General features: G+C 49.8%; 1 protein-coding gene across 1 annotated transcript in view; it reads left to right on the top strand.

Moving 5' to 3' along the window:
* The first annotated feature begins 2,547 nt into the window (after window positions 1-2,547).
* The window catches only part of LOC133254993 (heme transporter FLVCR2-like), a 49,835-nt gene continuing 30,131 nt past the window's right edge, over window positions 2,548-22,251 (top strand). Inside the window, exon 1 of the mRNA XM_061429503.1 lies at window positions 2,548-3,125. Within this exon, the coding sequence (XP_061285487.1) occupies window positions 2,571-3,125 (555 nt within the window). The 5' untranslated portion in view covers window positions 2,548-2,570. The remainder of the gene's footprint in view (window positions 3,126-22,251) is intronic.

The following is a 22,251-nucleotide window of genomic DNA, read 5'->3' as shown; positions in this document are numbered from 1 at the left end:
TATACTGATTGATGTCTATAGACAGAACATGCTGATGAATAGAACATATAGTAAGCTGCTCAATGAGTGTTTCTTCCCTGAATACAAAATATTTCTCTCAATGTAAATCTACCCACATTTCTATACCTTTCCTCTCCCTGGTGGGAATCAGCCAAGAGACAGTTCTACAGTACTTGGTGGCTGTCAGAATATTGTTTTTGAAAACAATTGACACATTATCTTAATTATTAATAATTCTCACAGCAACCCTATGACACATCTGGTTTTAATCTTCATTTCACACATTCATAATCTGAAGACTAAAGAGGTAAAATAACTTGCCCAGGATCCTAAAGCCCATAGTGTAGAACGAACCCTGAGTACACTAAGTCCAAGGCTCACAGTAGATCTGACTCCCTCCACACAAAAGGCAACTCCAAATAGCCCTTGAATCCCAGGTTAGATACTTGGGAATTGTCACTAAACTGAAGCATTGCCCCAGAGGACCACATGGGAGAGACTCGTGGAAAGGGACTCAGGAAACCAGTCTGCTTGTTCTGATGCCAGTCAGCTGTGGGGCTCTGACAACGCCCTCTGACTCTCTGGGCCTGAGTTTCCAGATCTGTAAAATGAAGTTAAGAATGTATCTGCAAAGTTTTAGGAGAGAACCATGATAACCTAGGGAAAGAAACAGTGAGACCTCTCAGAGAGCTTCCTGAGAATGGAAGATGGAAGTTCCATGCTCCCTGGAGAAAGATGGGGAAACCTTTGGAATTTTGAGACAGAGGATGGGTAATTAATGTAGAAGTTCTTAGATGGGTATGATTTCTGTCTTCAGACACTCTACTATAATCCAAGACTTCATGATTTCTACTGAAAAATTGGATGCCTTCAAGCAGTGTTCCCACTCCTGAAAACCAGTGGCTCTCAAACCACAAGGGTGCTCAAACCTGGCTGCAACTTTAAACATGCCAAGGCTGGATCCACTCTCAGAGACCTTATCTGGAGTGTGGCAGAGGCTTTGGGAATGTGGAGTTCCCCATGTGATTTTAATGTGCAGAACAAGTTTAGAACCACATCCGCAGAGCCTTAAATTCTTCCTTTTTTGCTGTGAAAATTAAAGAACACAAGAAAGCACAGCACCCAGTGGCACTTGAACTTTATTTTATTTTATTTTTGCACTTGAACTTCAATATGCTAACAAATGGATCACCTAGAGGTCTTTCAAAATGCAGCCTCTGATTCAGTAGGTTGGGGCCTTTGTAATAAACCCAAGGGGATGCCAACCCTGCTGTCCCCAGACTGTGCCTGAGTGGCCAGCGTGTATCATGACGGCTACACACTTGCAGGAGAATTATGCCTCTTTACATCAGCTGAGACCTCAAGTAAGAAGTTACTTCTCTTCTTTGTGTCTCAGGTTTCGAATCTAAAATCTGCACACTAGTGAAAGCACTTCCATCACAGAGTTCTTGTGATGCTTAAATGAGCGAATACACTAAACAGGTTTAGCACACTTCAAACAGTTGTGTGTTTTTAATTGTTAGGATACTTGACACTCCTGGAATGCTTACTACCCACCAGGAATTTTCGAAGTGCTTTCAAATCTTAACCCACTCAAACCTCCAAACAATACTGTGAGGTAGGTACCATTATCTCATCATCCCTGTTTCACAGGTTTTCAAAAACACTGAGACACAGAGATGTGGAGAATCTTGGTTTACAGAACACACCTAGGAGCAGCTGGGCTGATGTTTGAAACCAGGGAGGATCTGGCCTCTAATCTCCCCTCTGGGCTGAAATAAATGAGTGTTCCAGTGTTTGGCGTGAGGATTTACCTTCTGGGATGGGCTGCAGACCAGCAGGGGTCAGTCTAGGGCTAGCTGGCTGCAGAGCCCACTTAACAGTGTGTGCTGTGCTAGGCAGTTCACTCAACTGACACTGGGTCTTCAGCGTCTGAGAACTCCCCTCTCCCCTCCCACTCAGGTCCCCACGTGTAGGAGGCCCCGGGAATCCAAAGGAAAGAAGAACCCTGGCAATTAGCTGCAAATCTTTGTTCCCTAACAAAAGACCAGGTCTGGGGGAAAGCAAATAGGAGACAAGTTTTCTATAACTCACTTTATCCCAAGAGCACAACCAGCCTGGGAAATCTACAAATTTATCTTTATACTGAAAGTCTAGCAAACAGGGTTGGGAATTAGGGTGGGGGAGTGAGGTGGAGCCAGGCCCCAGTGCCCGCCCCAGAGCTATCAGAGTCCTGTAAAGTTCTTGTGCAAGGAGATAACTGTTTTTGATGGGCTGAACTGGCCAGAAAGCCTTGGGAGGTTGCCAGGACTGGCTCGAGGCATTTTCCACCAGCCTAGGGCATAGCAGTCAGGGACACAGGACGTAAAGGCCAAGTGGGAGTAGCTGGGAGGGGAGCACAGGGAGCCCCACTCTGGGCTCTTCGGTAGGCTCAGGCCTCCCTTTATTCTGGGACTCTGCAACAGGCGGGGCAAGTGGCCTGAGGGCTTCAGAGAACCGGTCAAAGCACTGTCTCTTAAGAGTGCTGGAGTCCCTAGCACATGCTCAGGGCTCCGGTAGAGGTTGGAGTCATGGAGGATGAAGATCTGAACCAACAGGAGCATGATGGCACTCCTTCTCAGATGTCCCCACTCGAGGCTGAAGCCTGTGGCTACACCCTGTTCAGAGTCTTGGACAGAGAGTTCATGATCAAGGTGAGCAAGCGCCGGTGGGCGGTGGTCCTGGTGTTCAGCTGCTGCTCCATGTGCAACGCCTTCCAGTGGATCCAGTACGGCTCCATCAATAACATCTTCATGAACTTCTACGGGGTCAGTGCCTTTGCCATCGACTGGCTGTCCACGTGCTACATGCTGACCTACATCCCTCTGCTTCTGCCGGTGGCCTGGCTCTTAGAGAAATTTGGCCTGCGGACCACTGCCCTCATTGGCTCCGCTCTCAACTGCCTGGGGGCCTGGGTGAAGCTGGGCAGCCTGAAGCCACATCTCTTCCCAGTCACGGTGCTGGGCCAGGTCGTCTGCTCCGTGGCCCAGGTCTTCATCCTGGGTATGCCCTCCCGCATTGCTTCCATCTGGTTCGGGGCTAATGAGGTGTCAACCGCCTGCTCCATAGCTGTCTCTGGCAATCAGGTGGGTAGAGGAGTGGGTGGCGTTCACTGTGGACTGAGGGCGTTCGTTGTACCGAACTGCTTCACTGTGTGAAGACTAGCTTTCCGACTTCAGCAGTGTTCGTGACTCTGGCTGTGGCTGGGTGTGACTGAGTGAGTGGATGATTGTGACCGAGCGAGTATGTAAGAGAAGTGGGGAAACGAAAGGAAGGGCCTTTGCTGTCACCGCAGTTTCTCTTCCTCCAGCAGAAAGCATGCTTCTGGAACACATGTTGTCTTTATTATCTGAACTTACTGAACTTCACCAGCTTGAACAGGAGAGCCCTTCTTTCTCAGGGAATAGCCCCTGGCCGTCAGACTATTCTGTGTCATCGGAGGTTGGCGGGTGTTTTTTGCCTGTCCAACCAGCTTTCCCAGAGTGCAGCATCTCCTGCTGCTGCTGCTGCTGCTAAGTCACCTCGTGTCCGACTCTGTGCAACCCCAGCAGCCCACCAGGCCCATCCATCCCTGGGATTCTCCAGGCAAGAACACTGAAGTGGGTTGCTATTTCCTTCTCCAATGCATGAAAGTGAAAAGTGAAAGTGAAGTTGCTGAGTCGTATCCGACTCAGGTCTGAGTGATGTCTGGGAGTAGGAGAAGGCCAGCACCTGTGTGCTTGTGTTTGTGGTCACTGTCAGGGCACATGAAGCACATGCCCCTGTGGCTGGCTACTTGCTGACCTCCCCTTCTGGTTAGGAGAGAGGACCAGGTAGGGACTGGGAGAGCCAGGGCAAGGCTGGTGAAGACTGGCATGAGAAGGGGTGGGGCCAGGACCAACCCTCTAATGCTCATGGGGGCAGCCAGGTCGTGCAAGGAAAAGTGACACAGGAGGAGGGTCACGGCATCATGAGAACACGCGTCCCAGCTGAACTGGCAGCTGCTTCAGCCTCCGCCAACCGTTCGTATACACAGCACGACCGTCTCATTTGTTGTTGCCTTTAAAGAAGCCAGGAACCAGATTTTTACTTAAATTTATTTTTAATTGTGCTAAAATTATAACTTATTCATAATTTCAACCATTCATAATTATACAGTTCAATGGCATTAAGTAGTTTCACAATGCTGTTTAAGAATTACCAGTATCTATACCCAAATATTTTTTTATCATTCCCAACAACTCTGTACTCATTAAACAGGAACTCCTCTATAATCTCTATTCTATCGCTACTCTATTCTACTTTCTGTCTCCATTAATTTGCCTATTCTAGGAAGGCAATGGCACCCCTCTCTGGTACTCTTGCCTGGAAAATCCCATGGACAGAGGAGCCTGGTAGGCTGCAGTCCATGAGGTCACTAAGAGTCAGACATGACTGAGTGACTTCACTTTCACTTTTCACTTTCATGCATTGGAGAAGGAAATGGCAACCCACTCCAGTATTCTTGCCTGGAGAAACCCAGGGACAGGGGAGCCTGGTGGGCTGCCGTCTATGGGGTCGCACAGAGTCGAACACAACTGAAGCGACTTAGCAGCAGCAGCAGCAGGTACTGCATATAACCAAAATCATGCAATATTTTGTCTTTGGAGTCTGGCTTATGAAATCTGTTTTTTGTTTGTTTTTTTTTTTAATTCTGATAAAACTCAAAAATTATGCTGCTGTTGTTACTGTCCATGTTTTGAGACTGTAAGTCATATAAGACTTCTAGGGTGAGACTTCTAGGGAAGGTAAAGGGGAACTGAATGCCAGTTCTGGTTTCTCCTTCATGCAAAGCCCTCACCAAAGATACAGGCAGGTGGGTGAGCTCAGAGGCTGGCCACTGGGGAAGGAAACCAGACCAGTGCTCCCTCAAATGGTGCCCATTTACCTCACCTGTGGGTCCAGGACAGACTACAGACGCCTGGGCCCTCACCTGGACTTCTAATCAGATCCTCCAGGGAAGAGGCCAGGCGCCTGTGTTTCCACCTGGCTTCCCAGGCGAGGTTTGTGATCAGACGTGAAATCACCAGGAGAGAGGAGCTCCGTGCCCTGGGAAGGCGCCCTCCTGCCTGGAGCCGGGTTCCTGTCAGGGCTGGCGTGTCTGTGCTGCTGTAGGAAGGGTCCAGTTCCCAGGTGGAGGAGCTGGGAGCTCAGTCACTCTCCAGAGTGAGACGGGAGGGTGGGCTTGGGGCGGCACTTATAATTCTGATTCACTTGAGGTTCTGAAAATAAACAAAGCCCTGGGAGTTTGGGGGGGTTTGGGGTGGTGGGGAGGGCCTGCAGGCCTGTGAGGTGGAACCACAGCAGAAGCTCCTAACCCTGCTTCTTTGACCTTCAGCTCAGTGCTCTGCTTGGGAGGAGGCTCTGTAGCCTGGCCTGGCTCCCGACTTGGCCGTGTTGCCTTGGCAGGCAGTCTTGAGGGCCTGATGATTCCGTGGAATCAAGGCTACGTCTTCTGTTTAGCATCCAGGGCCCCTCCTTCCTTGCCTTTCCCAGCCAGCCTGTCTCTTGTTCCCTCCCAGTGTTTCCCCTGCTCTGACCAGTCTGGCTTCTTACTTCTGTCCTTGAAGATACATTGCTTAGAGATTAAGCCTAGAGCCTTGGAGAGTGACATCGGTAGATGGTGGACCAGGAAGCTCCACACACTTCTTCTCCCACGGAAACATTAAATAAATGAGAAACTGGCTAAAATAACCTTCCCTATGGCATTTCTGTACATCAAAGATCTACAGCAAACAAGGAAACACCCAACTGAAGAAAGAGTCACATTCAAAATGGTAGAAAGTTTCATGGCCATTTTGCTCAAGTTTGCCCCTCCCCTCTCCCTTCTCCTGTGCCTCCCTGCAAACCTGAGAGCACAAAGCAGACCAAACTTGCAACATTTTACATGGATTGTTTCTATACACTAACAATGAACAATCCCCAAAGGGAAGTAAGAAAACAATTCCAATTACAGTAGCATTGAAGAAAACACTTGAGTCATTTAACCAGCAAAGTGAAAGACTTGTGCACTGAAAACTGCAAAATGTTACTGAAAAAAATTAGTTATAAATAAATGTAAAAACATGCTGTGTTCATGGATTGGAAGACCTTAATGTTGTTAAGATGTCAACACTACACAAAGCAGTAGTATAAATCTATAAATTCAGCACAATCACTATCAAAATCCTGATTTTTTTCACAGATGAAGGAAAAAAATGCATCCTAAAATTCATATGTGGAAGTTTAAGGGACACTGAGTAGTCAAAGCAATCTTGGAAATGAATCCCAAAGTTGGAGATCTGACACTTCCTAATGTGTCTAATAAAACTAACAAAACTAATAACAAAGTTATAGTAATCATGACAGTGTGGAATCAGCGTAAAGACAGACTTACAGACCAAAGGAGTACAGAGTTCAGAAATAAACCCTCACATCAGTTCAGTTCAGTCCAGTTACTCAGTCCGAGTCGCTCAACTCGGACACTAACTACTTGGAGTTAGTGCAGACCCCAGAAGTTAAGGGCTTGGACCCACAAGACTGTCTCCGTTGCAAGTCCTAGGGACCTCCTATATTTCTGACTGACTAGCTATAAGGCAGGGTTCCTATGAGCCCTGCTTAGGATCTGTAATTTGCTAGAATGGTTCAGGGAACTCAGATAAACAGTTGACTTACCTGTTTTTCCTGGTTTATTATAAAGGGTACAAGTCAGGAAAAGCCAAGTGGAGGAGATTTCAGAGCCTCTGTGGGGTGCCGCCCTCTTAGCACTTTGATGTCACGTGTTTACCAGCCTCACGGAACTTTCCTGGTTCAAGAGTTTTTCTAGAGCTCAATTTCTAGCTGCCCTCCTAATCTCAAGGAGGGGGAGTGGGATTTGCTGCTGCTGCTGCTAAGTCCCATCAGTCGTGTCCGACTCAGTGTGACCCCATAGACGGGGGCTCACCAGGCTCCCCCATCCCTGGGATTCTCCAGGCAAGAATACTGGAGTGGTTTGTCATTTCCTTCTCCAGTGCACGAAAGTGAAAAGTGAAAGTGAAGTCGCTCAGTTGTGTCCGACTCTTTGCGACCCATGAACTGCAGCCTACCAGGTTTCTGTGTCCATGGGATTTCCAATCAAGAGTACTGGAGTGGGCTGCCATTGCCTTCTCTGGGGGTTTGCTGAAAGTTCCCAAACTCTAATCACTTGAGCTTCTGGAGACCAGCTCCATCCCACAGCTCTAGAGGGGTCCCAGTCTGAGTCACCTCATAGCATAAGCTCCCATGTGATGGAAACAGGATCCTTATGAATCACAAAGGATACTCCTATCACTCAGAAAAGCCCAGGGTTTAGAGCTCTGTACCAGGAACCAGAGTAAAGACTAAATAAATTTTTATTATACCACAGGTACTGCGAGTAATCAAATTCATAGAGGCAAAATGTAGAATGGTGGTTTTGAGGGGCTGGGGCAGGAGGGTGGCAGGAGCTCGTGTTTAATGGATACAGAGATTCAGTTTGGAAAGCTGAAAAGTATTGGCGATGGATGGAGGCGATGGTTGCACAGTAATATGAATGCACTTAATGCTGCTGAACTGTACAGTTAGAAACAATGAAAATAGTAAAGGTTAGGCCATATATGTGTGTGTGTGTGTGTATTCTACTACCAAAGAAACAAGACACACACTGCTTGGGAGGTGTTTCCTGTGGTTGGGTACCTGATACCTGCTCACCCTGCCGTCACCTTGTCAATCTCTGTGCCGGCAGAAGGTGGTCCTTGCCCTTCTGTGTAACTGCTGAGTTTCCATGGATACTGGCCTTTTTTTCCCCATGGTTCGTGTTTCCCTGTTTCCTTAACTTTTCTCCTGTCCTCTTCCCCTGTTCCTCCAACTCCTCTAAATGGGAAACTTGCCAAAGGACTGGAACCTTGACTAATACATCTCTCCCGTGTCTCAGGCCTCTGGGCATAACAGGTGCTTATGAATGGTCAGACTTATTAGTAAACAAGTATTCCTTTCCTAAGGGGAAGTAAGGTGACCACTCAGGTAGCTGAGAGCTCAGGTGGTTCTTGAAAGGGACTCTTTTGCCTGGATTGTCTTCCTGACATGACTCAATCTTATTCCTTCAGTGGAAAACTCTATTCAGTCCTTACAGGGCACCTTGAACTCTGCTGGGCCCACGATGGTTAGAACACCATCTTTAGCCCTGCTGTGTACTCTTGGACAAGGCCTTAACTTTTCTAACTTTTGGCATCTTCTTTTGTAAGATGGAGATAATATTGAAAGAAAGCATTAGTTACTCAGTTGTATCCGACTCTTTGTTACTCTGTGGACTGTAGCCCACCAAGCTCTGTCCATGGAATTCTCCAGGCAAGAATACAGGAGTGGGTTGCCATTCTCTTCTCTGGGGATCTCCCTGACCCAGGGGTCGAACCCAGGTCTCCTACATTGCAGGCAGGCTCTTTACCATCTGAGCCATCTGGGAGCCCACAGGAGATAATATTAGCTAATGGACATGAACTTGGGAAAACTTGGGGAGGTGGTAGGAACAGGGGAGGCCTGGAGTGCTGTAGTTCGTGGGGTCACAAAGAGTCAGACAGGACTGGGCAGCTGAACAGCAACTGCAAAAGGCGGCTGAGGGGAGGAATGAGTGCATCTAGTGAGCAGAGTTTATCTGCTGAATGAAGAACAGGTGCTGTCACTACTGTATCCTCAACACGGATAATTGGCTGCTGATCAGGAAAGAGAGACCAACACGAAATGCTCATTATAGCACTCTGTGGTAGGCTTAAGGGTCCGTGTGTACAGGACATTCAGGCTCACTCTGTGGGAGGACGTGCTCCAGAGTGAATGTCGGGGGACCCAGCCGGACAGCATCCCCAAGGAGGTGATGGTTATGAGCCAATTCTCCATGAATGAAGTGACCAGGAATTGGGTCAACAGGGAACAGCGGGCCTTTCTAGAAGTTTCCAGGCAGTATCCTGATGGGGACTTGTTCCTCTTGAGAACTACTCAGACTAAAAGCTGTCTGGTGCTGGGAAACGGTGTTACCTTCCCAATGTGTGGTTGATGGAACCTGGCATCTGTGTTGAAGATTTTAGGGTCTCGGGGATGATACAGGTACTGGGCCGGCTCCTACACATCAGACCTCAGGCTTACAAACCTAAGACCCTACTGAAGGAGGGATGGTGCCCAGGCTTATCAGATGGACACAGCCATTTTCCACTGCCTGATTCTTGATGTTTATCCAAAAAAACTGTTAACAGGATGTCCTTCCTTTGCCTTCACCTCCCTCCACCCCCGGACATCAAAGGGCCCTGTGTGAATTGGTTGGATCCCTATCAGAGATTCCTATCAGGGCTTTTTCCCCAGTGGCTCAGACAGTATCTGCCAGCAAAGCAGGAGACCCGGGTTCAATCTCTGGGTTGGGAAGACACCCCTGGAGAAGGAAATGAAAACCCACTCCAGTATTCTTGCCTGGAGAATTCCACGGAGAGAGGAGCCTAGTGGGCTATACAGTCCAGGGGGTCACCAAGAGTCGGACACAACTCGGTGGCTAACACTATCAGAGATGATAAAGAGCTACAGGGTTAGGGTGCAAGTGGGGTTTGCTCTTCTTTCTTTCTTCTCTATCTCTTGACTTCTGTCTAGCACCATCCCAAACTTAACCCAAGGGAGCATCTCCCTTCTCTTGGTTCTTCAGGACTACAGGCCTTTGTCTTTGCTGAGTTATTCAGGGGTGGGAGGTATCCTGCAGGTTCTGGAGGCCCATCCGGACTCCTCTGCCTCTTCCCCCTTTTGCAAGCATCTCTCCTTTTCTCTGCTGGTGAAATCTGTAGCTTGGCCTCTGAGCCCCACACGGTTGGAGATGAGGCCTTGCCCCAGCGTGAGGACAGAGAGGAGGGTATTGGGAGGTAGGGCTGGCTTTCCCTTGCTCATCAACTTCTCGGGATTAGACAGAGTGTCCCCAAACCACGAGTGGAGTGGTATTTGCTGTGGCTCCTGTCCGACTCCTTCTTTAGAGAGGAGGTGAACACAAACCCCTTTTGGTACCAGATCAGTCTTGATGGGACAACTCTGCTGACTCCAGGAAGGAAGGGGACAGGAGCTGGAGCAAGGTTGGGGGTTATTTTTCTTCCTCTTCCTCTCCCCTGGACATTCCTGATCTCTACCCCCACGTTGCTGTGTTGGCATGGCTGCGTCCACCCTGCTGGCTCTGGACGCAGCTGTCTCTGTTCAGGGCCATTTGCTGTGCCCACCAACTCAGAAATGTAGGAAGTGGGGTGCCATGAGTCGTGGCCTTAAAGTGGGGTCCGTCCCAACCAGCTGTTTGGGGTGGCAGCTCCCGCTTGAGCAGTCCTCACCTCCTCAGACCTTTGACCTGAGCTTCCTGTTTGTGGAGCCCCTCAGTGAACTCAGAGGCCCGTTTCTTCTCTGTCAAGGAGCTAGGCAGGAGCACGCCGGGGTCCCACCATCCACCCCTGCCTGGGACTCCAAGGGAGACAGCAGCTGAGAATTAGCTCTTGATTTCTGTTCTTGGGGGATGCTAAGTCACTTCAGTCATGGCCGACTCTGTGCAACTCTATGGGCCGTAGTCTATCAAGCTCCTCTGTCCATGGGATTTCCCAGGCAAGAATACAGGAGCGGGTTGCCATGCCCTTCTCTAGGAGATCTTCCTGACCCAGGGATTGAGCCCTCATCTCCTTTGTCTCCTGTATTGGCAGGCAGGTTCTTTACTACTAGCGCCACCTGGGGGGTCCTCGGGGCAGTGAAGGGCCATTGTTTCTAAGTGAGCTCCAGGAATATCCAGCATCAGCACCACCTGGGCAGGGGATGGGGAAAGGGGGAGTGTTGTTGTTAGATATGCAGATTGCCAGGCCTAGGGGGCCAGATCCAAGGAATTACCCTCTCCAGGGTGGGACTTTAGAATCTGTGGTTTTGATTCTCCACCAGGAACTGTGATACTGAAATTTGAGAAGTCCTGGTACGGGAGCCATGGGACCCTGACCCGGCTCTGCCAGCCCCCATCTTTGGGGCCTCTGGTTGGACACCTGCCCTCTTGGGGCATCAGCTTCCTTATCTGTAACAAGGAAGCCAGCCTCACAGGTGGACATCCATGTTAAACGATGTGTGAAAGCTCCTGAGCCCGGAGGAGCCTCCATAGACATTCACTGAGTGCACATCCGTCTTCTCCCTCCCACCAGACTCAGGTTCGCAGCACTCCTTCAGGTGCCTCTGGATCTAGGCCTTTCTTTCACCTCAGCTGCTGTCCCAGGAACACCACTCACTGACCCTCCTCCCTGACATCATAGGTCAGGAAGGAACTTAAGCAGATCTGCCTGTCCACTCCCTCCACCGATGCGTTAGGTTGGTGCTGGCATCGCCACCCTTCTAGAAATAGGTCACCCCCCATAAGACCTTGTTTATAGAAAACTGGCCAGAAGAGGCCCTGGTGAGCACACGGTGGGGACTGAGAACGTGCAGATGGAAAGATGGACAACTGGTGTTCTGGTTTTACCCTTTATCTTTGGGGCATTGTCTTCTCATTGCTGAAGGGAGATTCCAGAGCATATTTTTGCCATCGAATGACGTCACCCAGGACCTCAGGAGCATGGGAGTGGTGGGTGGAGGAAAAATGCAGCTTGGCCCAGAACTCCTATTAATCTTTTCCACTTTTTATGTGTCAGTGGGCCTCCTGAGAAAATCCCCTCCACCTGCTTCCTCAGCAGCCTTGGAAGCTGGTCCTGGGAAGAGTGGCAGGTGGGGAAGCTCCTCCTCCTTTGAGACTGGCTGACTTGGGGGGTGAGGCCTGGGAAGACCTGGCTGCCAAGAGACATTCTCAGCCTCTAGCCTTGGGACAGGCATCTCGATAATGCCTTGCTTTATTTGTGGAGTAAAGACAGTCCTAGGGCTTCCCTGGTGTCTCAGTGGTAAAGAATCTGCCTGCCAAGCAGGAGATGTGGGTTTGATCTCTGGGTCAGGAAGATCCCCTGGAGCAGGGAATGGCAACCCACTCCAGTATACTTGCCCAAAGAATTCCAGGGACAGAGGGGCCTGGCGGGTTACAGTCTATGGGATCGAAAAAGAGGGAGCAACTATACAACGATAATGACAGTCCTCCTTGGAAATGTTCGGTTCTCTCAAGGCTACTGTGAGGGAAGGAAGTTGTGTTTGCAGGGATCAGACCACCACTGTAATTTTGTTGAGAGACACCCAGAGATATTGACATTTTCTCCAGTTACTGTACTGCCTCTGACTCACTGTCCAGAAAGAACTTTAAGAAGAAAGTTATTTATTTACTTGGCTGTTTCGGGTCTTAGTTGGGGCATGTGGGATCTAGTTCCCTGACCAGGGATCGAACCCAGGCCCCCCTACATTGGAAACATGGGCTCTTAGCCACTGGACCACCAGGGACGCCCCTAGAAGGAACTTTGATAATAGGTCCAGAGTAATTGTTAGCCATTCTATAATGACCCAAACACATTCCTTAGTTATGTAGCAAACCCCATTGCAAAGGACCCCATTGGTCCCTGGCTCATCTTGGGTCTCAGACCACGTGTTCCTGGGCTGTGTGGCTGCTTGAAGCCTGGCTCAGCAAGGCTCTGTGGGAAGAGAGCAGGGCTGGGAGTGGACCCACAGAAGTCCTGATGTTACCTCACTACTGATCAGCTCTGTGACTTCAGCAAGTTGAGCCAACTCAGTTATGAAATGGAGAGAAGGACGGGCCCTCCCAGGGCTCGGTGTCTCATCTGTGCCATGGGCTTCCTGCTGTTCACCTCACTGGATGGTTTTGATGCTGTTTGTATGCTGGATGTGCAGGTGCCTTGAAAACTGTGAAATTCTGTGCAAACGTGGGCTTTTGAAAGTGAAAATTAAAGTCACTCAGTCATGCCCAATTCTTTGTGACCCCATAGACTTATACAGTCCATAAGGGGGTAGCCTTTCCCTTCTTCAGGGGATCTTCCCAACCTAGGGATAAAACCCAGGTCTCCCACATTGTAGGTGGATTCTTTACCAACTGAGCCACAGGGGAAGCCCAAGAATACTGGAGGGGGTAGCCTATCCCTTCTCAGGGCATGTTCCTGACCCAGGGATCAGACCGGCATCCCTGCATTGTAGGCGGATTCTTTACCAACTGAGCTATCAGGGAAGCCCCTTAAGTGCCCTTAAAAACATGTCTGTAGACTTGCCCATGATACTCAGAAAGTAAAAGGCTTCCTGTATATAGATCAGGTTCTGGCCATCTGGTAAAGAGCCACCTTTGATTAGGGGCCACACACTTGGTTTACAGGGCTCACCATTCTTGATTTTAGAGTCAGCTGTTGATTTCAGAAAAAGTTCCAGTCATTCTGGTTGTCGGGGCCTCTCCCAGAACTGCTGGGTTCCAGAACATCCCTGCTAATTTGGTCTTTTTGACTTGAGCCACGATGCAGCTCCTGAGGTCCTATGGACCATTCTAACTCCTTTTTGATTCCAAGGAGGGCCTTTTGCCGGGGGTTGGCACAAAGCTTTTCAATCTCTGTATGCCCTGGATGGCTCCTGTCTTCGATGTAGGCAGTAGCCTTTGTGGCAGAACACAGAACTGACTTAGTTCTCACTGTCAGGAGAAGGGTCCCAGGAGTAAGAAGTCTTCTCCTCAAGGCCTAGTGGTCCTGGTGTTACCACATTTTCTCCCAAGCCCCTTACAGTTGGGCTTTCCTGGTGGCTCAGTCGGTAAAGAATCTGCCTGCAATGCAGAAGACCCAAGTTTGATCACTGGGTCAAGAGGATCCCCTGGAAAAGGAAATGGCAACCTACTCTGGTATTCTTGCCCAGGAAATCCCATGGACAGAGCAACCTGGTGGACTACAGTCCATGGGGTTGCAAAGAGTCAGACACGACTGAGCTACGTTTACCACCACCCCCAACCACCTAAGGGTGATGCTGACCCACGGTGACAAGCAGGGCTGGCGGGGCTCAGACCATCCATGTGAGTGTGATCACTGACTTTTCTCTCTCCAGAGTTCTTCTGTCTCTCCTTGGGGAACAGAGGACCCCATTATCTGCCCCAGTAGTGCTCGCCTTGTATTCTCATGCTGCTCCACAAAAATCCACATCCTTTACCAGGGTGTCCCCACTGCGGGCCGGATCTCTGTCCCTTGCAAGTACCCGACACAGGGCCCTGGCCATCAGCCTTTGTTTCTCTTTGAATTCTATTGATACTGGATTGCATCCATTCCAGCCAGCCTCTGGGTGTTTCCCCAGTTGACAGACCACACGTAATGTGACAAATGAGAGCAGTGAATGAAGGCTCTAACCCCCTTGGCTGTCTATCTCATGTGGTAGAACCTTGGATTAAGGGTTTTGACGGCTGGTTGGTTTGTCGTTATGTCTGACTCTTTGTGACCCGCACCTCCATCCATGGAATTTCCCAAGCAGGAATACTGGAACGGGTTACCGTTTCCTTCTCCAGGAGCTCTTCCCAACCCAGGGATTGGATCCAGCTTGGCAGGTGGCTTCTTTGCCCTTGAGCCACCTGGGAAGCCGTTAAGGCCTATGTGTATATGTGCTAAGTCCCTTCCATAGTGTCTGACTCTTTGCAACCCTATGGATCGTAGCCCACCAGGCTCCTCTGTCTATGGGATTCTCCAGGCAAGAGTACTGGAGTGAACTGCCATGCCTTCTTCCAGGGGATCTTCCTGACCCAGGGATCGAACCCACATCTCTTACATCTCCTGCATTTGCAGGCGGATTCCTTACCACTAGCGCCACCCAGGAAACCCATTAAGGACTATGTCAGTTCTTGGGAGCTATGGTTTCCTTGAGACAATGCACCACAGCCTTTGATTACTGACTGAACAAATATTTCTTGAATATCTACTCTGTGCCAACCCACATTCTGAGCTCTGAGGAAGGAGTTGTTCAGTCAATCAGTCGTGTCCGACTCTTTGAGACCCCATGGACTTTAGCAATACAAAAGAAAAGTTCCTGAATTCACATCTAAGAGAAGAGGGATTAGACTCTAAGGCTGACGGAGTGACTAGTGGTGGAAGTGTCGGGCCAGGTAGGAGGGGAGCTGACCTTAGGTAAGTAGGTCCTGGGTAACTCCCTAAATCCCAGGCCAGAGTTCATGGTATTACTCTCCAGGGATGGTGGTAGATATGACTAATTAATAGTTTTTCTGGTGCAAGGTTTAGATTTCTTTTTCTTTCCAGATCTCTCTGGGACCATGAGGCAGGGCTAGTTACCTTATGAAGTTGGCATCTTAGGGAAAAACTACCTAGGGCCCTGCCTGTCTCTTTTTGGAGGCTCATCCTGAAGTGGGAGGAGCTGGGTCTGGCTCGTGGCAGCCTGTTAAGAGCCCTCTTCTCTTAGATGGGAATTCAGGAACTTTCCAGGGCCTGCCTGTGAGTAAGCCCTCTGGTCTGAGTTTCACCTCTGAAAGTCAGAAGTGGGGGTCTTTCAACCAAGAAAGCCCAATCAGACTCAGATGAAAACTTGGGAGTATTAGAAACGTGTATGGTCACATAAGGGGCTTCCTGGTAGCTCAGCTGGTAAAGAATCTGTCTGCAATGCAGGGTTCAATCCCTGGGTTGGGAAGATCCCCTGGAGGAGGGCATGGCAACCCACTCCAGTATTCTTGCCAAGAGAATTCCATAAACAGAGGAGCCTGGCAGGCTAATGGGGTCACAGAGTCAGACACGACTGAGCGACTAAGCATGCACTCATGGTCACGTGAACCGCTTTCAGGAATGACAGCATGTGACATATCAGACAAAGGAAACAGTTCTTCTGCTTTGGGCTATTTCACCATCTGTCACCAGGCAGGGAGTGGTGAGGTTGAGCACGGGAACAGTACCCGAGATGTGTGAGTTCAACTGTTGGCTGCCGTGGGCTGGCGTCTGGTTGGGGGTTGGTGGAAGTGCCGAAGCATCTCAATGGAGCTTTTTACTTTCTCCAAGAGTTGGAGAAACTGAGGTCTGCATCCACCCCTTTCCTGGCCTGGTGGTTAGAAAGATGTCCCTTTTCTTTCCTCTTCCCTGACTGAATCACTGGGGAAGTTCTAGGAGCCTGTGGCCACTGGCTGTCCGCTCTGTCATGAGGGGGACCTTTGGGTGGAGAAGTCGGCCATGAGTCGGGCAGTTGGGGAAAGGGGAACAGAGGCTGGAAAGGGGGGTAAAGGCTGCTCTCACCTAGACCAGGACTGAGCCTTTGCTGATGTCACCACAAGCACAATTTCAGGAGCAACAGCTACCCTTAAAAGGAGGCATGTGTGCATCAGGAGCCTCCTGAGGTGATGACTGAAAGCAGCACAAATATGAAGCTCAACTAAAAGAAAAAAAAAAGCAAGCCCTTTGTCAAAAAAATTAATCAAAATTTCCCAGTAGAACTCAGGCCCCTTCCCTAAACTTAGCACCTTCTCTGTTTAGAGCCCAGGGTACTTCTGCTATCTGCACCTTCTCAATAATGAGGAAACTCATCCCCAAGGCTGTAGGTCAAGATCAAGGCATGTTGGCTCCTTGGAAGCTTGGTAATGCTCTTCATCTTGCATTTATCTCCTCCTCTACCTTTTAGTGTGGTGCTTCATATCAGTGGGTGTCCAGTAAATCTTAAGTGTAGGTTTGAGGGTGGGTGGTTGATCAGCCTACATTCCAGTGACTCCCCGTGTCTGATCTTGGGGAGCTCCAAATTGGGGGTCTTCCCTGCGTTATTCCACCTTGCATCTGCTTTCTTTTGGTGGTCAACTCTGGCAGTTCAGCAAATTGCTACTCTGCCCAGCTTCTTTGCCGTAGCAGAGACTGGCAATACTTGATTTAGGTTTGAGCTGTGGAGTTCTAAAAGTCTTCTCTGTTCAGAAGGTATTTCCTGAGCCTCATCTCTGTTCTTGGCAGAGTACTGGTGTGGCATGGGGAGGGGTCACACAAAGAAAGATTTGTCAATGTCCCTGTCCTCATGGTGCTAAAATCTAGCTGGAGAGATGACAAATAGCCTACATGGAAGACAATCAGAAGTCAAGCATGTAAGAACAGGAAACCCCATAGGGGTTGACTAAGTGGTCAACAGTCAGACTATAGCTGGAACCACATCTGCTGATTGCTTCCTCCAGTAGCTAGACTCATGGGAGGCGCTTGAATGATAGCATTGCACCTGTAAGCCTGGAGATGTTATCAGGTCTCTGAGGCAGTTACTTCCATGAAATATGCCCAGTTTGTCAAGGGACTTGGAATCTGTTTGCCAAGGGCTCGCATCTCAGTTCTGCCATTAGAAGCTGGGTGACCTTGGGCAAAGTTATAGTTTTCTCTTCTGTAAAAACCAAACCAGAGATAATCTTGCTGACTTTAGGGAGTTGTTGTGAGGAATTTAATGAAATAGCGTGAAAAATCATTTAGCAACTGCCTGGCACACAGTGGGTGCTCATTATGTATTCATGTCCTTCCTTCTGCTTTGAATAACAGCTAGGACTGGAATGTTTGGCCAAATGGTTAAGGCTACAGACTCTAGTACCCATGGCCTGAACTTGAAGCCTAGCATAGAACACTTGCTGTTCTGTGACCTTGGACAAGCTACTCAAATGCTAGTTTTCTCAATTTTAAAATAGAGATTTGGGGACTTCCTTGGTGGTCGAGTGGTTAAGAATCCACCTTCCAGTGCAAGGAACACGTTCGACCCCTGGTCAGGGAACTAGGATCCCACATGCCATGGGGCAATCAAGCCTACACGCTACAACGAAAACCCAGCACCGCCAAAACAGCATAGAAAGCAAAACAACAACAAAAAATAGGGATTAAAGGAGGGTGTGTGTGCACGTAGGTACAGCATTTAAAAGCAGAGCCTGGTGGGCTGCCGTCTCTGGGGTCACACAGAGTCGGGCACGACTGAAGCGACTTAGCAGCACCAGCAGCAGCAGGCCGGCAGCCTTGATGGAGCTTCTGACCTTCCCTGGGAGGCAAGTCTTACAGGCCGTCCCGGTGTCCCTGGTGCTCCTCCTGCCTCCACCTCACCTCTTTCCTCAAGCGCCTGCTAAGTTGCTTCAGTCGTGTCTGACTCTTGGCCTGCTAGGCTCCTCTGTCCATGGGATTCTCCAGACTAGAATACTGGAGTAGGTTACTGTGCCCTCCTGCAGCGGATCTTCCTGACCCAGATATCAAACGCATTTCGTGTCCTGCATTGGCAGGTGGGTTCTTTATCACTAGCGCCACCTGAAGGACTGAGGAAATCCAAGACTGTCAAGGTTATGTAAGCCACCAGCGCAATCACAGATTTGAGGACAAATCCTGTGATTAGGGGAGGGGATCCTAAGGAAGTCTAGAGTCTGACCAGCTGTGACACCGCTTCTCAAGTTCTTAGGGACCTAAGCTTAGCGTTTTAAATCCAAAAACCTCTTTCATGGGCGATTTGTCCCCAAATCAATGAGATTGTTTTTGTTTCTGAAGGTCTGCTCCATCCTTAATCCTGAGTTGGCTTTTTCAGAAGAAGCCAGGGGCTTGGATTTGGGAATTTAAAAAATACAGTCATGTGAGCAGGCTCTGCCTGCACGTTATTGCTGACTGTGATGTGTTCCTAGGAGCTGCCAGGTGGTCCTGGGTGGCCCGTCCTCATGAGTAAACCGTTGATCGAGTTCAGTGTTGCCGTGCCCAGCAGCCGCCTCGCTTCTTTCCGGGGCATCCAAGACTCAGTCCCAGGACCGCCCTCTGAGCCTGGGCTTTCCTGCAGCGTGCCACACCGCCCTGGGGGCCCGGAGGCTTTTCTGTGCGTCGTTTTGCCCAGATTAGTTATGCCTTGATCACTGAGGTGTGGTGTGTTCACTGAGGTGTAAGCAGTGGTCTGAGTGGCCCTGGCCAAGCCGGGAGAGCGGCGTTAATAGGAGCAGAATTTTGTGTTGAGCGTGCCGACTTGCCTCTGCAGCACCGCTTTGTGGTGTTCAAATGCACACAGCAGTGTGTAGGGATGGACCTTGAGTGCTGAAGTCACTTCTGGGTTTGTCCACAGGGTGTGGTGGCAGCCTCCCTGCGGGTGGCCCTGCTGTCCAGATTGCTCGTGGGGGTTGATCAGCTTTAAGCAAACTTGGTGTATGGAAATCTAGATTAAACCCAGATTTATCTCTCATGTGGTGCTAATTTAAAAGGAACCTTTACTATGTTGGTTTAAAAAGCACACTTTCTCTAAGAGCCTTGTCTAGACAGTTTTAAGTTTCCAACCACATCATTCCCCAGGTCTGGGTTCAGAGCTAGTCTGGAAGGGAAGTGATGTTTCCTGACGTGCCAGTAAACTGCAGCCCTTTCGTTTAATGCCCATTTATCAAATAATCCCCTGTCCTGTTTACCAGGCAGAAAACTAATGTCAGAAGAAAGGATGAAATTTAAAGGATTCAAGGGGTTGGGTCAAGGAAGCCAGGCCTCCCGGAAATAATCAAGGACTCAGAGAAGGAACTGAGGGTGAGCTGGGCTCTAAAAGGTTCGAGGTTTGCAAGTAGTCAACCTGCTGGGATAGAGATGATGAAGGGTTGGACTTGTGAATCACCCAATGCGGGGACATCCAGAGAAGCAGATGGAGATGAGACTGGAGGTGAAGAAAGACAGGAATATCAGGCTGAGGAGCGTGGACGTGGTCCTGCCTGGGAGAGGACTGGCTCCTTGAGGGTCCTTGAGCTGGACCCCGTGGTCAGAACAGTGCTGAGGAAGGTGCTTCTGAACACTCTGTGCAAGGTGGTGGGGGAGAGGTCACATCACCTGAAAGGGACACAGAGGCAAAGTGGGCATCCCAGGGAGGCTGGGGAGGGTCTAGACAGCATGGATGTGAGAAGGCAGAGGCCAGGGAAACCGAGAGATGAGAGAGGCAGAGAGAAGGAGCAGAGACAGATGACAAGGAGAACCAGGGTAGGTGGCTGAGCAGATGCATCGGTCAAACGAACACGTCTTGTTTGTCCAGGTGGCCTGTCCTCCCAGGGTTGTCGCCCATGCTGTGGGAGAGCGTGGCGGGTGGGAAGGGAGTGAACCCTCCTGACATAGAGCATCCTGCTGGGAAGTCCATTCCGATGGGCCCACTAGGCCTCAGAGCAACCCCCTGAGCGGCAGTACAGTACCTTCCTGTGGGCTAGGAAACAGGCGAAATGAACAGAAATAACATGTCAATGTCAGCTTCTAGTGACTGGCAGAGCTAGGCTGTGAACTCAGACCTTTCTGACCCCGGAGCCTAAGCCTTTAACCGCTGTATAGAGTGATGACAAGTCAGAGGGACATTGGGGTACAAAGGAGGAAGGGGGAGAGGTTTGCTTTGAAATGAACAATGTTCACTCTTAAAATGAACCTCATGGGTGTGAGCTCCTTGAGGAGCAAGGTGATTCCCGGTGAAGACATAAGGAGACCAAGTTGGAAGGGAGCCTTCAACCCCGGGGCTTCTGCTGCAGGGAAACTGCTGACCCAGTAAGGGGACGTTTCTGATCTTTGGTCCCAGGGAGCTGGCTCTTGGGAGCCCTGAAATCCTAAAGATATGTTATCCTGACCTGGTGACTATGGCCAAAGGGGAGGAATGAGGCAGTGGGGGCCTAGCCGTGGGGCTGAGAGTGGGCCCGGCTTTCTCTGATCAGCCGGTCTGCCTGGGGGAGGAAAGGGCCGAGGAGGAATGAGGTTCGGTGGGTGAGAACCTGCTTGCTGATGTGGTTGCCTCCTACCAAGAGGAGCGGCACCCTCCTGGCCAATACCTGGGTCTGGAGGATGAGGAGCCTGCGACCCTGGCAGAGGGTTCAGATGGGGACCAGTGTCCTGGTTCCGGTAAGACTGAGCCCTCACCATGGTGTTGAAACAGAGCTCCCTGCCTTTTGCGAAAGCCCCAGGGTCTTCCTCGGATAGTCTGGGCATGTTCATGACCAGGCAGCTTTGGGGAGACCCTGGATGGTCTGGGCATGTTCATGACCAGGCAGCTTTGGGGAGACCCTGGATGGTCTGGGCATGTTCATGACCAGGCAGCTTTGGGGAGCAGCTTTGTGCCTGGGTTCTGATTCTGTCTGACTTGGGGCTTTTCTGGGTGCCCCATGTGGATGGTGATGGGGACAGTGGTTCTGTGGGTCTCAGAGCAAACATAACACATGTTGTGCTGTGCTGTGTAGTGGTTAAGTGTGGACGTCTTACCCCAGATGCAGCCTCGTGGTTTCTGGGTTAATTTTTGCTCTGCCAAGTTCGTGAGCGAGAATGACAAGTGATGCATGACGCGAGTATGGCTTCCTCCTGTCACCCGAAGCCTTCGGGCTGCACAGGTGTGTTTTTAACTGGGACATTTGCTCTGCGAGTGCTCATGATCGCAGCTCTTGCAACAGGGTTTAGATGTCATCCTTGCATTTGCAGAAAGGGTGAAATCAAATCAAAGATAAAAATAGAGTGTCTTCCCAGTCTGCATCTCCATCCTTCATTCACCCCGTTTGGATTAAACGTCTTCTTCTGGGGCAAAGTGCACCATCGTAATTCGGCTCCTAGGCTCTGAAGGCTGGAGACTGTGACTGGGTTTGTCTGTGAGTTGTGTACTTTGCCCATGACTATTTGAGGAGGATAAAACTAGAACAAATGCTGGGGCAAAGGGCAAGCCAGAACCAGTTAGCCGTGATTTTTAATCCTTTACATTCATGGTGTGGGTCCTTGCTTTTTCTTGTGAGCATGGAGAAGATGAGGATCCTACCCTTGGGAGCAGCATTCTCTCAATTCTTCACATTTTTCTTGGCCTCACTTGGGCTGCAGGTCTCTGATTTTCACCCTGGTGGGTGTCCTATCGAGTGTGTGACAGAACTCAAAGGAGTGAAAATATAGGCTTCTAGGTTGACTGATGTCACACCAGCACCATTTCCTGGGAGGCAGGAGGTGAGCTGGGGCCCAGAGTCGGACAGAAGTGGTTTGGGAGCCCAACTCTTATGCTACCAGCCAGTGTGATGCTGGCTGTGTACTGACCAGTTTTTCTCATTTTTGTCTTTGTTGTAAGAGTTCATGGACTAAGTGAAAAAGATAAGCTGTATTACATGCCCAGTGCCTAGCAGATGCTCAAAAGCTAGTTAGGATCCTACCCTCTTCCCACCCACACCCCCACACCCATTTTCTTCCCTTACCACTGGAAGTACAGCATGGTTTGTAGAAGGAACATGGTCATTAGTGGGCAGACCTGTGTGATTCTACCAGCTTTGTGTAGATAAGACCTTCTACCAATATCCATCTGTCTATCCACCGAGCCAGCCAACATGGCTGAGTTCCTGCTAAGGCACAGACTCGGGATCTAGGAGCT

The sequence above is a fragment of the Bos javanicus genome, chromosome 10, assembly GCF_032452875.1.
Source record: "Bos javanicus breed banteng chromosome 10, ARS-OSU_banteng_1.0, whole genome shotgun sequence".
Taxonomy (NCBI): domain Eukaryota; kingdom Metazoa; phylum Chordata; class Mammalia; order Artiodactyla; family Bovidae; genus Bos; species Bos javanicus.
Note: the sequence above shows the minus strand (reverse complement) of the source record. Positions and strands in the feature narration are given on the sequence as shown.